This window comes from Phacochoerus africanus, chromosome 15 (assembly GCF_016906955.1).
Source record: "Phacochoerus africanus isolate WHEZ1 chromosome 15, ROS_Pafr_v1, whole genome shotgun sequence".
Lineage (NCBI taxonomy): Eukaryota > Metazoa > Chordata > Mammalia > Artiodactyla > Suidae > Phacochoerus > Phacochoerus africanus.
Window position 1 is genome coordinate 50478188 of NC_062558.1, and position 19509 is coordinate 50497696.

General features: G+C 46.7%; 1 protein-coding gene across 1 annotated transcript in view; it reads right to left on the minus strand.

Moving 5' to 3' along the window:
* Window positions 1-19509, minus strand: part of UBE2L3 (ubiquitin conjugating enzyme E2 L3) — a 48958-nt gene that overhangs the window by 15935 nt on the left and 13514 nt on the right. The window contains exon 2 of the mRNA XM_047759952.1: window positions 18200-18295. Coding sequence (XP_047615908.1) covers window positions 18200-18295 — 96 coding nt within the window. The remainder of the gene's footprint in view (window positions 1-18199; window positions 18296-19509) is intronic.

A 19509-nucleotide genomic window follows, 5' to 3' on the forward strand; every position in this document is an offset into this window, starting at 1 on the left:
GACATATAGGTCGCAGATGTGGCTTGGATCTGGCGTTGCTGTGGGTGTGGCATAATCTGGCGGCTACAGCTCTGATTAGACCCCCAGCCTGGGAACCTCTATATGCCACGGGTGTGGGCCTAAAAAGACAAAAAGACAAAAAAAAAAAGGTTCTAAAATTGTGGTGATGGTACAACTCCGTGAGTTATTAAAAGCCATTGGAAAAAAATTGTTTTTTTGTCTTTTTAGGACTATACCAGTGGCATATGGAAGTTCCCAGGCTAGGAGTCGAATTGGAGCTGCAGCTGCTGGCCTACGCCACAGCCACAGCAACATGGGATCTGAGGTGAGTCTGTGACCTACAAAGCAGCTCTCGGCAACGCCGGATCCTTTAACCCACTGAGGAAGGTCAGGGATCAAACCTGCATCCTCATGGGTACCGGTCGAATTCAATTCTGATGAGCCACAGTGGCAACTCCTGGACACTTTAAATGGGTGAGATAAATGATTTGTGACTCTCACTAAAACCGTTAAAAAAGAAATCAAAGCTAGCTCAGGTGCAGGGTTCTTATCTGAGGACAGTATTGTTGCCCCCCCCTGGGGTGGTCGAGAAATGTCTGAGGTTGTCCCAGTGACAAAGGGGGCTACTGGCATCTAATGAACAAGAAACAGACAGTCCTAGACAAATAACCTACACACACATATCAAAATGCATTTTGCAGTGCGATTCCATGAGAAACACTGCTACAAGTTCAGTAATACAAAACTGTGGTGTGCCTGCTGTGTGACACAATGTTAGGGATAGGAAGTAGGAGAGAAGCAGATAAAGATCTGCCTGAACCATAACCCACTGAGACGATGCCCAGACCACAACTTTCTAAGCAGAAGTCACCCTGTGAAGAGCCCCAGACAGAGGGGGGCTGGACCACAGCAGAGCCTAACACTGTCCGGGCAGCAGCCATTTCCTAGCTGTTTCCTTGCTGGCAAAATCCCAATTTTGTTTTCCTACACACTGCTCCCTCGTGAAGTAGGTAAATCCTGACTGATCTACACCCATGCTGTCCAATGTGGTGGCCACTAGCCACAGGTGGCCACTGTGTGCCTGAAACATGAGTCCTCCAAACTGAGGTGTGCTGTTTGTATAAAATGCCACTTGGATTTCAGATGTGCAAAAAGAAAGCATAAAATATTTCATTATATTGGTTACATACACAAGAATACTTTTAATACACTGTGTTAGGTAAAATACTTGCCAAAGTGAATTCCACCAATTTCAGTTCCATTTTTAACGGGAGTACTGGAAAATTTAAAAGCACAGCTGCAGCACACACTCTATTCCTACTGGCCAACACAGCTCACTGTGGTACTGCGCACACCTGGCCAGTGACATACCCGGGGTGGCCACATATCCTGCTTCTAGATAATGACATGAGAGGGGTCTGCAGAAGCCCCTGGGATGGGTGTGTCTGTCTTGGTCACTGCCTGCACACACACATGCACACACACATTACAACTGGAAGTCTGTCTAGGGCTGGTGGATTGATCATGGTCCATTTCCTGGTTATTATGATACTATGTTTAGCAATGCAATAGGTGAAAACCACTGGGATCTCTGTTATTTCCTACAACTGCATGAAAATTTGCAATTATCTCAAAACAAAAAGCTCCAAAAGAGAGCAAAGAAGGTTCCTCCTTCCAGGAAACAGTGGGACCTCCCTGAGTCTAGTGCAGTGGCGGTAGCTGGGGACCAGGGGGAGCTGGACAGGTCAGCAGCGTGTAGGATTCAGGTACCCTTGCTGAGCCAGCCCAGAGAACCTCCACAAGACTACCTGTCAAGTGCAGGAACTCTCCCTTTTCCAAATCACACTAAGCAAGGGGTTTCTTTACTTTCAGTCAAAAGCAACCTCACTGGTATGAATAATGACTGGAGGGAACAGAGGATGGAGTGACTCCCCAGAACCAGGGATGGAGCATCTCAGAGACTTAGCAGCAGGAGGAAGGCCTTGCTGGAAGGGGGACATGTAGCTTCAGGAGCAGGAAGAGGCACGGTGGTCCCTGAGAAGGCCCATCCCTCTCTGGAAATTAATCAACAGCTATTTAGCTCAACAATCAGCTGGTTTCAAGTAGCCCAGCCTCAGACCATCGCAGCTGGTGGAGGGCACTGGCCTGCAGCCCATAGGACAAGGGCGCAGAGCTCCTCCAAAGAGGCTGATTCCTGAGCCCAGGTGGGGAGACTGGAGCCTGAGGTGCTACAAAGAACCCTGGGATGGTAACACTGCACTGTGGCTAAGGTATTTTCCAGGTCTTTGCAATCAGACCTGATGCTCATCCCTGAAAACACAGGGGCGCAGCAGGGTTGGTGTGTGGGCACTGAAAGGGGCAGAGGGCCCCAGAGACACTGCAATGGCAGACACACTGCTTCCTCTCCCAACAATCAAGATGGTATGTGGCCCTCTAGGCACCTCTATTTCTTTTTCTTTTGTCCTTTTTTTTTTTTAGGGCCACACCTGTGGGATATGGAAGTTCCCAGGCTACGGGTCAAATAAGAGCTACAGCTGCCTAAGCCACAACCACAGCTACACAGGATCTGAGCTGTGTCTGCAACCTACACTGCAGTTCACAGCAACACTGGATCCTTAACACACCGAACAAGGCCACGGATCGAATCTTCGTCCTGATTGATACTAGGTAGGTTTGTTACCACTGAGCCACAACAGGAACTCCCAACTACTTCATTTTCAAAACAACTACCGACACAGCTTTGGCTACAAAGGCCTTAGGGTTACAAAGCACGTTCATAAATGCATTTCTAAAGCCCAAAGGCAAAGAAATCTGGGTTGGTCTGACTCAGTGTTACCAAGAAGCAGGCACTGACTAGCTCCGTTTCTCAAATAAAGAATGGCAGAGACAGAAGAAAGACAAGCTCTCATTGAAATGCTGTCACATGCGCATGTCTTACCTTCTCAGTCAAAGATCAAATCAGCAGCAGCACCATCATTAAATTCAGGGTAACAACGAGATGGATAGGGAGCAGCACAGGCAAAACAGGAACTCAAGCTGGGACCAACATCCCCCTTACAGAACTAAGCCCTGGGAGTTCCTGTCATGGCTCAGCAGTAACAAACCCGACTAATGTTCATGAGGATGCAGGTTCGATCCCTGGCCTTGCTCAGTGAGTTAAGGATCCCATGTTGCCATGAGCTGTAGTGTAGGTCGCAGACATGGTTTGGATCTGGCGTTGCTGTGGCTGTGGTGTAAGCCAGCAGTTGCAGCTCCAACTCAACCCCTGGCCCAGGAATTTTCAAATGCCGTGGGGGCAGCCCTAAAAAGAAAAAAAAAAAAAAGAACTAAGCACTCAAATCGTAAAGGTAGAAAAGGACAAAGAGCAAACAGGAAAGGAAAACAGAAGACATCACAACACAAAAGCAGAAATTACCATAAAAGCAAAAATTAGGAAATTGGAAAACAGATAAAAAGAATGAAATTTGGGGAGTTCCCGTCATGGCTCAGCAGTAACAAACCCAACTAGTATCTATGAGGACAGAGGTTCAATCCCTGGCCTCGCTCAGTGGGTTAAGGATCTGGCGTTGCCATAAGCAGTGGTGTAGGTAGACGCAGCTGGGAACTGACATTGCTATGGCTGTGGCATAGGCCAGTGGCTGCAGCTCCAACTCGACCCCTAGCCTGGGAACCTCCATACGCCAGCCAGTACAACCCTAAAAAGACCAAAAAAAAAAGAGAGAGAGAGAGAGAAAGAAATTTCTACTTCTTGATACATGAAGTCAGAGTATGGCCATCTGTCAAAATCCACTAAAAGAGAAAACACAAGCCAATCTCACATATGACCATAGGAACACACACAAGAAAAAGGGAACTAAAACACTGCAGGAAAACTGCCATTTTGAAAACCCACACCAAAAAAAAAGTAAGAAAACCCATACCATAAAACCTAATTAAAAGTAATATGGGGAGTTCCCGTCGTGGCGCAGTGGTTAACGAATCCGACTAGGAACCATGAGGTTGTGGGTTCGGTCCCTGCCCTTGCTCAGTGGGTTAACGTTCCGGCGTTGCCGTGAGCTGTGGTGTAGGTTGCAGACACGGCTCGGATCCTGCGTTGCTGTGGCTCTGGCGTAGGCTGGCGGCCACAGCTCCGATTAGACCCCTAGCCTGGGAACCTCCATATGCCGCAGGAGCGGCCCAAGAAATAGCAAAAAGACAAAAAAAAAAGTAATATGGTCTTTTTTTCTTTTTTGGTCTTTTCTAGGGCTGTACCCACGGCATATGGAGGTTCCCAGGCTAGGGTCTAATCTGAGCTGTAGCCGCGGCCTACACCACAGCCACAGCAACACAGGTTCCAAGCAGCATCTGTGACCTACACCACAGCTCAAGATGCTGGATCGTTAACCCACTGAGCGAGGCCAGGGATCAAACCTGCAAACTCATGGTTCCTAGTCGTATTCGTTAACCACTGAGCCACGACAGGAACTCCTGACACCTAATTAAAAGTAATATGGTCTTTAATGAAATCCACTCATTCCTGATTAAAAGAGAAACAATTAGAGAGTGACCTCAGCAAAATGGCAAAGTAGGCAGCCCTACTGCTGCACAGAAACATAAAACAAAAACACGCAGAAACTGTCAGAACCAACTTTGTCAGAACTCTGGAGAACAGTCAAAGTTTACAGCAACCAATTGAATGCAGAATCAAGAAAAAGGCAACTAAAACATTGCAGGAAAACTGCCCTTACCCAGCCCCACTGCTCACTGTGGATCCTGACCCTGCCTCCAGAGGGACCAGAGCAGAACCTGTTCGCAAGTTACCGTTTATTCTAACCTGAAGGGCTGACCCAAGGTCCTCATCTGTTTTGTCTCACAAAGAATCCAGAAGGTGGGAAGGCCTGGGAACTGCTCCAAAAGATTGCAAGGCAATGGAAATCCACAGCTGCCTACAGCAAAGGATAGCACTTGAGACACAGAAGCTTGTCTGAAGCCAAAGGGGAAAACCCGGAGGGAAACCCAGGGAGATCAGGGCACTGGGAAGGTCCCAAGTCCCCTGGTAACTTGAGAAAGTCACACACGTGCCTAGGACAGGTTACACACTCAGAAAAGAACGGAGATCTGAACCTCTCAGCAATGGCTAACTGCAGGCTCAAGGAAAGCGAGAAGCAAATGTAACTGGCCTGGCTGCAGGTTAAAGAAGCCCCCCAACACATAGCCGATGTGCAAAGACAGAGAAGACTCTTTAAGATCCTGGCATTCAAGGAAATTTCAGTTGAAACACTGGTGAAACACAAGCAGAGCCTTCGACAATCAAGAACAGCAAGAGGAGTTCCCGTTGTGGCGCAGTGGTTAACGAATCCGACTAGGAACCATGAGGTTGCGGGTTCAGTCCCTGCCCTTGCTCAGTGGGTTAAAGATCCGGCGTTGCCGTGAGCTGTGGTGTAGGTCACAGACATGGTTCGGATCCTGCGTTGCTGTGGCTCTGGCGTAGGCCGGCGGCTACAGCTTCGATTCGACCCCTAGCCTGGGAACCTCCATATGCCGCAGGGGCGGCCCAAGAAATGGCAAAAAGACAAAAAAAAAAAAAAAAAAAGAACAGCAAGGCCCAGGGAAGGGGGAGAATCTGATTTCCACATTATAATATTCAAGTGCCCAATTTTCCTTTTTTTTTTAGGGCCACACCCACGGCATATGGAAGTGCCCAGGCTAGGGGTCGAGTCGGAGCTACAAGCTGCCTGCCTACACCACAGCCACAGCAATGCAGGATCTGACCGGAGTCTACAACCTACACCACAGCTCACAGCAACGCCACATCCTTAATCCATTAAGCAAGGCCGGGTATTGAGTCCTCATGCACACTAGCTGGGTTCATTATTGCTGAGCCACAACGGGAACTCAAGTGTTCAATTTTCGACGACAATCACAAAGCATACAAAAAAAACCAGAAAAGTATGTTTTTAAAGAAAAAAACCAAACTGATAAAAACTATCTCAGCTCCTGCACAACTCTGGCTGATGGTGAGGTAACTGGGTGGTGTCACAGCTAACATTATCAATCCTTAAGTGCCAGACCGGGGGCTACATGCTCGCGGTCTTCAAGTAGTTCATTTCTCCCATTTGGTAGAACGGAAAGATCAGGAAATGTGTATCAGATACTATTATCTAGGAACTTGGGACAAGAGCTAAAGCAGAGACGATATGGGGCTGGGAGGGGTCTGTATCTAGAAGACCCCACAGTGTCCTGCTTGGTTACACAGGGACCCTGAATAGCCAAAACAGTCCTGACGAAGATCAAAGTTGGAAAACTCACATTTCCTGATTTTAAAACCTTACTACAAAACTACAAGAATCAGGAGTTCCCGTTGTGGCTCAGTGGTTAAAGAATCTGACTAAGAACCATGAGGTTGCTGGGTTCCATCCCCGGCCTCGCCCAGTGAGTTAAGGATCCGGCGTTGCCGTGAGCTGTGGTGTAGGTCGCAGACACGGCTCGAACCCGAGCTGCTGTGGCTGTGGCGTAGGCTGGCAGCTACAGCTCTGATTAGACCCCTAGCCTGGGAACCTCCATATGCCGCCAGAGTGGCCCAAGAAAAGACTAAAAAAAAAAAAAAAAGCTACAAGAATCAAAATAGTGTGGTACTGGTATTAAGGGTAGACATTCAGACCAACAGAACAGAACTGGGAATTCAGAAGTAAACCCTCTCATATACACTCTAATAATTTTTGACAAAGATGCCAAGATCATTCAATGGGAAAGCACAGTCTTTTTGATGAATGGTCCTGGGAAAACTGGATGTTCACATGCAAAAACACCATTTTAAACAATTAACTAAAAATGGATCAAAGACCTAAGTTTAAGAGTTAAAACTAGGAGTTCCCTTTGTTGTGCAGTGGGTTAAGGATTCAGGATTGTCACTGCAGCAATCTGGGTTGCTGCTGTGGCACAGATTCAGTCTCCGGCCTGGGAACTTCCACATGCCACAGGTGTAGCCAGAAAGGAAAAAAAAAAGTTAAAAACAATAAAAACCTCAGAAGAAACAAGGGAAAATCTTGATAACTTTGGATTTGGAAATGGCTTCTCAAATATATACTGAAAGCACTCAAAGAAAAAACAGATACAATGGACCTAATAAATATTAAAAACTTTGTGCAGCAGGAGTTCCCGTTGTGGCTCAGCAGAAATGATTCATGAGAACTTGGGTTCAATCCCTGGCCTCGCTCAGGTGTTGCTGTGAGCTGTGGTGTAGGTTCAGATGCAGCTTGGATCCCGCATTATTTTGACTGTGGCATAGGCCAGCAGCTACAGCTCCGATTCAACCCCTAGCCTGGAAACTTCCACATGGCGAGGGTGTGGCCCTGAAAAAACATTAAAAAAAAAACAACAACAAAATACTTTGTGTAGCAAAGGACACAATTAAGACAGTGAAAAGAGAAGACAAACAGAATGGGAGAAAATATTTGCAAGTTATATTTCTGATAAAGATTTAATATCTGGAATATATAAATATAAAGAACTCCCACAATTCAAAGAAACAAGCAGCCCAACTCAAAATGGGCCTAGCAGCTTGGAGTTCCATGGTGGCCTTGTACATTAAGGATTCACCATTGTCACTGCTGAGGCTTGGGTTTGATCCCTGGCCCAGGGACTTCCACATGCCTTGAGTGCAGCCAAAAAAAAGAAGTATATAGCAGCTTTTTTCATAATTACCCAAATTTATTAGTATTATTTGGTCTTTTGTCTTTTCAGGGCCACACACAAGGCACATGGAGGTTCCCAGGCTAGGGGTCAAATCGGAGCTGTAGCCAAGAGCCTACACCACAGCCACAGCAACTCAGGATCCAAGCCGCATTTGTGACCTAGACCATAGCTCACAGCAACACCAGATCCTTAACTCTCTGAGCAAGGCCAGGGATCTAACCTGCATTCTCAGGGTTGCTAGTTGGGTTCGTTAACCACTGAGCTACAACAGGAACTCCAATCACCCAAATTTAGAAGCAACCACAATATCCTTCAGGTGAATAGATAAACTGTATACATTCAGACAATGGAATATTAGTGCTAAAAAGAAATGAACTATCAAAACAACCATATAAATCTTTTTGTATTTAAAAAAAATTTTATTGAAGTATAGTTGATTTACAACATAGTTAATTTCTCCTGACAACAAAGTGACTCAATTATACATATATCTATTCTTTTTCATGTTTTTTCCATTATGGTTTATCACAGGCTATTAAATATAGTTCCCTGTGCTATACAGTAGGACCTTCTAATTTATCCATCCCATGTATACTGATTTGTCTCTGCTAATCCCAAATTCCTAATCCTTCCCTCCCCTACTCTCCTTCCTATTGGCAACCACAAGTCTGTTCTCTAAATTGCTGAGTCTGTTTTTGTTTTGTAGATATGCTCATTTGCATAATACTTTAGATTCCACATACCTAATATCATATGGTATCTGTCTTTCTCCTACTTAAATCAGTAAGCACTGACTTACTTCACTTAGAATGATAATCTCTAGGTCCACCTGTCTTGCTGCAAATGGTATTATTTCTTTTTTACGGCTGAGTAGTATTCCATTGTATAAATATTCCACATGTTAATCCATTTATCTGTCAGTGAACATTTACGTTGCTTCCACGTCTTGGCTATCATGAACAGTGCTGCAATGAACACTGGGGTGCAAGTATCTTTTCAAGTCACGGTTTTCTTTGGAATATATGCCCACGAGTGGAATCCTTGGATCATATGATAGTTCTATTTTTAGTTTATTGAGAAACCTCTGTACTGTTCACCATAGTAGTTGCACCAATTTTTATTTCCACCAACAGTGTAGGAGGGTTCCCTTTTTTCCAAACCTTCTCCAACATTAATTATTTGTAGACTTTTTTTTTCCTGTCTTTTTTAGGGCCGCACCTGCAGCATATGGAAGTTCCCAGGCCAGGGGTCAAATCAGAACTGCAGCTGCTGGCCTACGCCACAGCCACAGCAACACCAGATACAAGCTGTGTCTTCGACCTACACCAGAGCTCACGGAAATGCTGGATCCTTAACCCACTGACCGAGACCAGGGATCAAACCTGCATACAGTTCTTAACCCACTGAGCCACAAAGGGAACTCCTATTTGTAGACTTTTTGATGATGGCCATTCCGGCCCATGAAAGATGGTACCTCGTAGTTTTGATTTGCATTTTTCTAACAATTAGTGACGTTGAGCATTTTTTCATGTGCCTATTGTCCATCCCTATGTCTTCTTTGGTGAAATGTCTATTTAGGTCTTCTGCCCATTGTTCGAGCTGTTTTTTTTTGTTGTTGAGTTGTATGAGTTGTTTGTATATTTTGGAGATTAATACTGTGTAGACTGCATTATTTGCAACTATTTTCTCCCATTCTGCATGTTGTTTTTTCGTTTTATTTATGGTTTCCTTTGCTGTACAAAAGCTTGTAAGTTTGATTAGGTCCCATTTATTTTTGCTTTTATTTTTACTGCCTTGGGAGACTGACCTAAGATAACACTGCTACAATTTATGTCAGAGAATCTTTTGTCTGTGTTCCATTCTAGGAGTTGGGCTTTTTTGGGATTTTTTTTTTTTTTTTGGTCTTTTTAGGGCTGCACTCACAGCATATTAAAGTTCCCAGGCTAGGGGTCAAATAGGAGCTGCAGCTGCTGGCCTACAACACAGCCATAGCAATGCCAGATCCAAGTTGCATCTTTGACCTACACTACAGGCCACAGCAATGCCGGATCCTCAACCTGCGGAGCGAGTCCAGGGTCTGAACCTGCATCCTCATGGATACTGTATGGCTCATTACTACTGAGCCGCAACAGGAACTCTTCTTCTAGGAGTTTTATGTGTCATGTCCTATATTTAAGTCTGTAAGCTTTCTTTGGGGGGCCGCACCTGTGGCATATGGAAGTTTCCAGGCTAGGGGTCCAATCAGAGCTGCAGCTGCTGACCTACACCACAGCCACAGCAATGCTAGATCTGAGCTGCATCTGTGACCTAAACTGTAGCTCACAGCAATGCCAGATCCTTAACCCACTGAGCGGGGCCAGGGATCAAACCTGCATCCTTATGGAAACTAGCCATACCGTTGAGCCACAAGAGAAACTCCTGTAAGCCATTTTGAATTTATGCTTATGTGTGGTGTAAGGGTGTGTTCTAACTTCATTGATTTGCATGTGGCTGTCCAACTACCTGAACCTTCCCAACACCACTATTAACTGCACATTACCAATGACAGAAGCCAATGTGAAAAGCTATTGTATGATTTCAACCATACGACATTCTCAAAATGGCCATACTATGAAGACAGGAAAAAACAAAAACACAGTAGTTGCTAGGAGTTTAGGGTTGGCATGGGCGGAGACGGCTGACTAGGCAGAGCACAAAGGCAGTGAAAATATTTTATATGATACTATGATTGTATGTACATGTCATTACACATTTGTCTAAACTGACAGAATGTGCAACACCAAGACTGAGCCCTGATGGGAACTGTGCCTTATAGATGATCACACTACCAATGAAGGTCATCAGTTAGAAGAATGCTCTGCTCTAGGTGGGGAGGAGATACTGACAATGGGGAGACCATGTTGGAGGGCAAGAGGTATATGGGAAATATCTGCACCTTCCTCTTAATTTTTCTGTAAACATAAAACTGCTCTGAAAAAAAAGCCTCTAAAAGGGCAAAAGAACTTTGGAAATTTCTCCGAAAATATAGAAATGGCCAATAAGCACATGAAAAGATGCTCAACCTCCTTAACTATGAGGAAAATGCAAATCAAAACCACCATGAGAAACCAGTTCTCATCTACTGGAATGGTTATAACTTAAAAAAAAAAAGGAAAAGGAAAATAAGTGCTGGCGAAGATGTGGGAAAACTGGAGCCCCTGTGCACTGCTAGTGGGAACATAAGACTGTGCAACCGCCGTGGGACTCAGTCTGGTAGGTCCTCCAAGACTTAATCATAGAGTTATCATGTGATCCAGCAACTCCACCTCTACACTCACCCAAAGGGATGAGAACAGACACCTGCAAACCAATGTCACAGCAGCATTACCCACAAGGGCCAAAAGTGCCAACCCTAGTCTCCATCAGTACATGGATGGACTAATAACCAAAACTGGTGCTCATATATAACGGGATATTATTCATCCATAAAAATGACGTTCTGACACATGGTACAAGGGTAGGCGAACATTGAAAAAAGTATGCTCATTGAAATAAGCCAGATAAAAAAAGGTTAAGTTATATGATTCACTTATAAGAAATCTACGATAAACAAATTCATTGTCACAGATAGTAGATTAGAATGCACCAGGTGTTGGGGTCAGGAAAGTGGAGAGTTACTACTTCATGGTTATAGGGTTTCTGTTTGAGTGATGAAAAATTTTGGAAGTACAAAATGATGATGGCTATAAAATTTTTTTTCTTTTTTGCCCATACTTGAGGCATATGGAAGTTCCTGGGCCACCGAGTGAATCCGAGCTGGAGCTGTAAACTACACAACAGCTGTAGCAATGCTGGATCCTTAACCCACTGAGCTGGGCTGAGGAATGAATCCGTGCCTCCAAAGAGACAAGCCAGATCATTAACCCATTGTGCCACAGCAGTAACTCTGGCTGCAAAACATGTTGACTGTCATTAATGTCACTGAATTGTGCACTTAAAAAGGACCATAAAACGGCAAATTTTAGGTTATATATATTTTCCCACAATAAAAAATTGATGAAGGAAAAATTTTACATTTTTTTTTTTTTTAAGGCTGCACCTGAGGCATATGGAGATTCCCAGGCTAGGGGTCGAATGGGAGCTGCAGCTGCCAGCCTACACCATAGCCAAAGCCACAACAACACTGGATCCAAGCTGCATCTGTGACCTACACCACAGCTCACAGCAACACCGGATCCTTTTTCTTTTTCTTTTTTTTTGCTTTTTAGGGCTGCACTTGTGGCATATGGAAGTTCCCAGGCTAGGGGTCAAATCAGAGCTACAGCTGCCAGCCTATACCACAGCCATAGCCACATCAGATCTGAGTCATGTCTGCGACCTACACCACAGCTCACGGCAATACCGGATCCTTAACCCACTGAGCAAGGTCAGGGATCAAACCTGTATCCTCATAGATACTGGCCAAGTTCGTTACCACTGAGCCACAATGGGAACTCCCCCCAGATTTTTAATTTTTTAAAAGAGAAACTTATGGAGTTCCCATCATGGTACAGCAGAAACAAGTCGGACTAGGATCCATGAGGTTGCATGTTTGATCCCTGGCCTCCCTCAGTGGGTTAAGGATCCGGCATTGCCATGAGCTGTGGTGTAGGTCGCAGACGCAGCTCGGATCTGGCGTTGCTGTGGCTGTGGCATAAGCTGGCAGCTATAGCTCTGATTTGACCCCAGCCTGGGAACCTCCATATGCCGCAGGTAAAAAGACAAAAAAGAAAGAGACAAAAAAAAAGAGAGAAATTTTTTTTTTTGTCTTTTGTCTTTTTAGGGGCCTCTCCAACATAGACCTCTGACCTCCAACCTCCAAGACATTGAGAAATGAATTCCTATGGCTTATAAGCTACCCCATTGAATACAGCAGCCCAAATGGCACAAAGACACAAATCAAAAGGAGAACATCTGAGGAGTTCCCGTCATGGCACAGCAGAAATGACTCCGACTAGAATCCATAAGGATGAGTGTTCGATCCCTGGCCTCGCTCAGTGGGTTTGGTATCCGAGATTGCCATGTGCTGTGGTGTAGATCGCAGATGGCACTCGGATCCCACAGTTGCTATGGCTGTGGCGTAGGCCGGCAGCTGTAGCTCCAATTCAGCCACCAGCCTGGGAACTTCCATATGTTTTGCGTGCGGCCCTAAGAAGCAAAAAAAAAAAAAAAGGAGAACATCTGGTGTTATCATCATGGCTCAACAGAAACAAACCCGGCTAGTATCCATGAGGCTGCAGGTTCAATCCTTGGCCTCTCTCAGTGTGTTAAAGATCCGGCACTGCCATGAGCTAAGGTGTAAGCCACAGACTCGGCTTGGATCATGCGTTGCTGCAGCTGTGGCATAGGCCAGCAGCTGCAGCTCTGATTCGACCCCTGGCCTGGGAACTTCCATATGCCACACCTGCAGCGCCTAAAGCAACAACAACAAAAAAACCCAGAGAACATCTGCACCCATCAAAACTGACAATGATGATTTCTTCCCACATGTTTATTTCAGACTCTGTCACATATCAGCAAACAGTGTTCCAGAGAGCCCCACTACCACCACACCCACTTATCCAGCTTTGACAATGGCCAGAGGGGAAGCACTCCTTTTATTTTTTTATTTTTTCTTTTCAGGGCTGCACCCTCAGTATACGGAAGTTCCCAGGCTAGGGGTGGAAATGGAACTGTAGCTGCTGGCCTACACCACAGCCACAGCAACTCAGGATCCAAGCCAAGTCTGCAAACCTACACTGCAGCTCATGGCAACGCCAGATCTTTAACCGACTGTGGTCGGGCCAGGGATCAAACCCAGGATACTAGTCGAGTTTGATACTGCTGAGCCACAACAGGAACTCCAAAAAGCACTCCTTTTAGAGGTGAGGGTACTGGAACTAACTGTGGAGCTGGCACAAGACCACCACCATGCCAATCCCCTCTTGCAGCCTGAACTATGAACTACTCCAAAGACATGTGTGGGCACTTATGAAGACAGGGCCCACAGGAGTTTAAAATAGCAACAACCCTTCCGAAAAATAATTTGACAATGTAAATAGCCCTCAGATGGTCCTTCCTTACATATAATACAACCCTGATCCTAATGGAATATATAATACAGAATGCTATGTTGTAAGAGTAGAACCTAAAATAAACAAAGGTGACTATATCGTACACCTGTAACTTATATAATATACATCAATGATACTTCACTACAAAAATTTAAAAATTTAAAAATAAAATAGGGAGTTCCTTGGTAGCCTAGTGGTTAAAACTCAGTGCTTTTACTGCTACAGCCCAGGTTCAATCCCTGGTCTGTGAACTGAGATCCCATATTACTGCACACCATAGCCAAAATAAATAAATTAAAGATGTTTGTGGGTAAATTATTCTAAAAATGGAAAAACAAAAGTGCCTGCTATGGAGCAGTGGGTTAAGAATCCAACTGCAGTGGCTCAGGTTGTCGTGGAGACATGGATTCAATCCCCAGCCCAGTGCAGTGGGTTAAGGATCCAATATTGTCACAACTGAGGTGTAGGTTGAAACAGAGGTTTGGATTCAGTTCCTGGCCTGGGAACTTCCTGGGAAATTACGGGTGTAGCCACAATTTTTAAAAAATTGGGAGTTCCCGTTGTGGTTTAGCGGGTTAAGAACTTGACTAGTTTCCATGAGGATGCAGGTTTGATCCCTGACCTCGCTCAGTGGGCTAAGGATCCAGAGCTGCCTTGGCCATTGCATAGGCTGGCAGTTGCAGCTTTGATTCCACCCCTAGCACGGGAACTTCCACATGCTGCAGGTGTGGCCCTGAAAAGAAAAGAAAAAAAGGAAAACAGCAACAACACAGCCAATATGAAAGGAATGATTAAATAAATGATCACATAAAATACCATGAGAGGGAGTGGGAGGGACTGAAAGTCTGGGGTTAATAGATACAAACTATTGCCTTTGGAATGGATAAGCAATGAGATCCTGCTCTACAGCACTGGGAACTACATCTAGTCACTTGCGACGGAGGATCATGTGAGAAAAACAATGTATATGTGTATGCGTGACTGGGTCACTTTGCTACACAGGAGAAAACTGACAGAACACTGTAAACCAACTATAATGGAAAAAAATCATTAAAAATATTATGGGATGTTTTATAGTTATTAAAACTTAGGTTCTTGAAGAGTTTCAAAGCAGTGACAGCAGTTCCTGCTGTGGCGCAGCAGAAACGAATCCGACTAGGAACCATGAGGTTGCAGGTTCGATCCCTGGCCTTGCTCAGTGGGTTAAGGATCTGGCGTTACTGTGAGCTGTGGTGTAGGTCACAGACATGGCTTGGATCTGGCGTTGCTGTGGCTGTGGTGTAGGTCACAGACATGGCTTGGATCTGGCGTTGCTGTGGCTGTGGTGTAGGCCGGCAGCTGTAGCTCGGATTCAACCCCTAGTCTGGGAACCTCCATATGCCGAAGATGCAGCCCTAAAAAGCAAAAAAAAAAAAAAAATAGGAGTGAGAAAATGATGGAGATATGACATTACTCACCCTCCCAGTATAAGTGGCCTGTGCCAAGGCTGGAGGGTATGTACCAGGTCAGGGGTGGACATGCTCACTGGGTGAGAAGTTTCAAGAAGGTTCCTAAAGGGCAGGTACCAAAAACTGAATTTCTTCATAATGAGATTATAGGACTCTTTCTTCCTCAGAGTTCACATCTGCATTGTTTTCCTTTCTTTTTCTTTTTTCTTTTTTTGGGGGGACTGCATCCACAACATATGGAAGTTCCTGAGCTAGGAATTGAATCCAAGCCACAGCTGTGGCAACACTGGATCCTTAATACACTGTACCAGGCCATGGATTAAACCTGCACCACCACAGAGACAATGCCAGATCCTTAACCCACTGTACCACAGCAGGAAAGTCTCCCATCTGAATTTTAAGTGGAAAAATTTTATATAATAAGTTTTATATTATAAAAATATTATATAATAACAATAATAATGGGAATCAACCTGAACTGCCACAATAACAATGAAGGGTCTTCAGGAACTGCCTCTCCAGGCCACCACCTACTCCTCCCTCAGGGTCTAGGTCTGCACCCTCTCTGAAGTACAGCAAGGGTGGATTTGCCAAGTGGCTTTCCCAGGACCAGCAAGCACCCTGATGTCAAGGCATACCTTTGGGGGGCAATGTCTTTATCAGCTGGCACTTTTAACTCAGTTAAGTTTGGGTAGAATACCCCCTGACAATCCCTGAGGTACAGGGAGACCAAGTGTGGGGCACTCATGGTGATGTGGACAGGATCAGTTACCAACTGCTTACTTGAAACTCCTCACAGCACCCAGGGACCCTGGGCCATGAGCACAATAAAGAAGACAGAGAAGTAGGAAGACACAGTGTGAACAGAGCTGAGAGCAGCCCTGGCATGCCTCTGTCCCAGGTGCAGGTTCCCCAGATGCACCCCAGAGCCTCATCCCAGGCACACCAGCCACCTCCACCATGGGCTCAATGAGGCCATTCCAGAGGCTCTGCCAACACGACACCAAAGGGAGGCCTGCGGGATAGCCACCTGCCCCAGAGCCAGCCCGCAGTCTCAGGCCACTGAGTTCCAGGTAAACTGCCCACGCCTGACCACTTAAAACCGTCCCATTCATTCTCAGCATTTTTCAAAAGTTCCACATAGTGAGTGTCCACCTAATTTATTCGTAAGAAACAAAGTCTCAATTAGAAAGGGTCAGGGGTCAGACGGTCTTGGTCCTCCTTCCACTCAGCACCTAAATGGTCCCTAGACTGAGCAAGGGCTGGGGTCAAAACCAGGCTGGACACTCCCAGACTAATAATTTTTGGTGTGTACTGAAATGCTATAAAGTGTATCTTTCCTTAGTTATCCAAATGGTTATAAAAATAAACTACAAATTCAGTATTTGCTGTTCAAGTTCCAGGGACTTTTTTCCCCCATTTTTGGCCACATATAGAATTCCCAGGGCAGGGATCAGATCCGGGTCATAGTTGCGACCAAAGTTGCAGCTGCGGCAACACCAGATCCTTAACCCACTGTGCTGGGCAGGGATGGAATTTGTGTCCCAGTGCTCCCAAGATGCCGCCGATCCCATTGTGCCACAGCAAGAATTCCCCAGGGACTTTTTTTGTTTTATTTTGTTTTGGGACCGCACCCATGGCATATAGAAGTTACCAGGCTAGGGGTCAAATCGGAGCTGCAGCTGCTGGCCCATGCTACAGCCACAGCAATGCCAGATCCAAGCCATGCCTATGACCTACACCACAGCTCACAGCCGGATCCTTAACCCATTGAGCGAGGCCAGGGATCGAACCTGCGTCATTATGGATGCTAGTCAGATTCGTTTCCTCTGAGCCACGACAGGAACTCCCCAGGGACTTTAAAAAGGCACCACCTACAAGGAGCATCAGAAGCAGCATCTGGGGTTAGCACGCTCCATGCTCAGCCCCAGCAAAGTGACCAGTCTGCTCATATACAGAGATTTCATGCAACAGAGGGTAGGGCAGGCACAGGGCAAGGTGGGGGGAGGAAGTGGTGCACCCACACAGAGGGCCCTGACTAGGGATGCTGGACGCACAGGACATCTGAGCAAGGCCACCCTCAGGACAGACATGGGGCTTCAGGGAGCGAGCAGGAACGGAGGCCGACGACAACCCTGTAATCTGACACTGGGAGAAGCAGGGTCCCTGAGAGATAAAACAGAGAGAGAAGCAGCAGCAGGGAGGGCACTCCAGCCACGGAATCGGGGCTGGGACACTGCCGGGCTCTGCACCCCAGGACTGCCGAGCCAGAGGCGTGTGCTTGACGGGAAGGCAGGGAATCTGGGACCACAACTAGAGCCAGCACAGAACAAGCCTCTTAAGGGGTGGGGAGATGAAACGCTGGAGAAATAGCAGACATTGAATCAAGAGGGCACTGAGGCCACAGGAGAGTGCAGTGAGGAGGAGGCCTAAGTCGCCTGAAGAAAGTCTGTGTGACAGGGAGCAGGGGCATGGGGGGGCAGACCTGGAGGCAGAAGCTCCAGAAAGATTCAGGAAGAGGGACGACAGGGGGCCATTAGGCAAAGGGATCTGAGAACAACAAGGGGCACAGACTGGGGGGCACCAGCAATAAAGCCCAGACCTGGGCATCCAGAGTGTTAGAGACACAGACGTAAAACCAGGAAGGAAAGCAAAGAGAAGATGTAGATGGAAATATCAGCCATCTCCCAAGAGAGGTGAGGTCAGAGAAGGCAGCCCTCCTGCACTAAGGCAGCCAGGCAGAGAGCCGGGGAAGATCAGCAGCACCGATGCACACTGCTTTCTGGGCTGACAACCGCAGACCTGGAGAGCTCGGCCCCAGAGCAGATAGGCTCCTCCTTGGGGACCCGAGTCGCAGCCTGTCCTTGGAGCCTCGAGTGACAGCCGCCCCTGAGCACCTGCTGGCTGCCTAAACTCAGAGCCCACTCGGGAGCAGAGAGAGAAGCCGCACCACACACATCACCTTAAAGAATAATCTGGTAGGAAGTGGAGGTGTTCAATACTCACAGGAACAATAAGCCCTTGCCAAGTCAATAAATTAGCTTCATCAACCTGGATGTTACGGAAGTTTTTCATCCCACATTTGCGGATTTCTTCAAGCTCCTGTTGATTGACAAAGCATAAAGGGGTGTCAAATAGGGGAAAGCACCACATATTAAGATCCCTCCTGACTCCCTCAAAGTAAACTGAGCACCAACACTGCAGACAATGACACTCCAGGGTGATGCTGGACAGGATGGCCCGGCCTGGCGAAGAGGCCCAGAGCCGTGCTGGGCCCCTCAACCTATTCCCCAGACCAAGATAAGACCCCACCTTGGTGAACCCAGAGAACCCAGTGGGGAGATCTATGTGCCCCTGGGGTGCACTCACTCCCCTGGGCTGTTCCCATGTGGCATGGACTTGGATTTATGAAGCACTGACTATGTGTTGGCAGGGATCTGAAAAAGATGGAGCTGGGGACAAGGGGCAAATATATGCCCACAGAGTTTTCTACCCAATGATGTGAGCGTGGTCTCAGAAAGACTCCGCCTAGCAGGACTAAGGTGAAGAACACCACTAGCCAGGCCGGGGCAGGGGTGGGGCATAGGAAACCTTCACTGAGCCTCCGTTTCCTCAGGTGCAAAAGTGGAGTAGTGAAACCGAGTGTAGACAAGGAGGGGACTGTGTTGTGAGCCACAGGACACCCCGCAAACATGAGGGGTTATTACACAAACGGTCAGTGCAGCAGATGCTGTTTCACCCAGAAAGCACAGCCAGCCTGAATGCATCCTCTAGAGTTATCACTTGTTTCTCAAGTGACAGGCACTAGCCTGACATATCCCACTGCTACCCCCACAACTCAAGTGACTGTCCAGCAGGTGTTACAGCACAAGCTACCCACTGTACGTGCACACCCAACCCGTGTCCCCAAGCTTCCTCCATCCTCAGACCCCAGAGTGAGGTGCTTGCTTCCCCTAAAGCCCCCACCCAGCCTCTTGTCCACGACAGGCTCTTTACCTCCTGGGTGCCTCTCTCTGCAATCCCACAGCACCATCTGGCCAGACCCTGCCTCCTCTTTGCAGGTCCAGCCAACGCAGCCCTCTAGAACTAGGAAGCCCCTCAATGTTTGATGGTGTGGCTCATGACTGCAGAGGCTGTGAATCAACCCCCACATCAGCCCAAAAGACGCTCTGCACTCCACCTTCCTATCACACAGCCAGTCTACCAGGCACCCTGGGGAATACAAGGTATGGAAGGAGAAGACTCCCAAGAAAAGGGGCCTGAGCCAGGCATAGGCTCTGAGTTGGAGGATCCATGTGTGCCTGGCATAGAGCAAA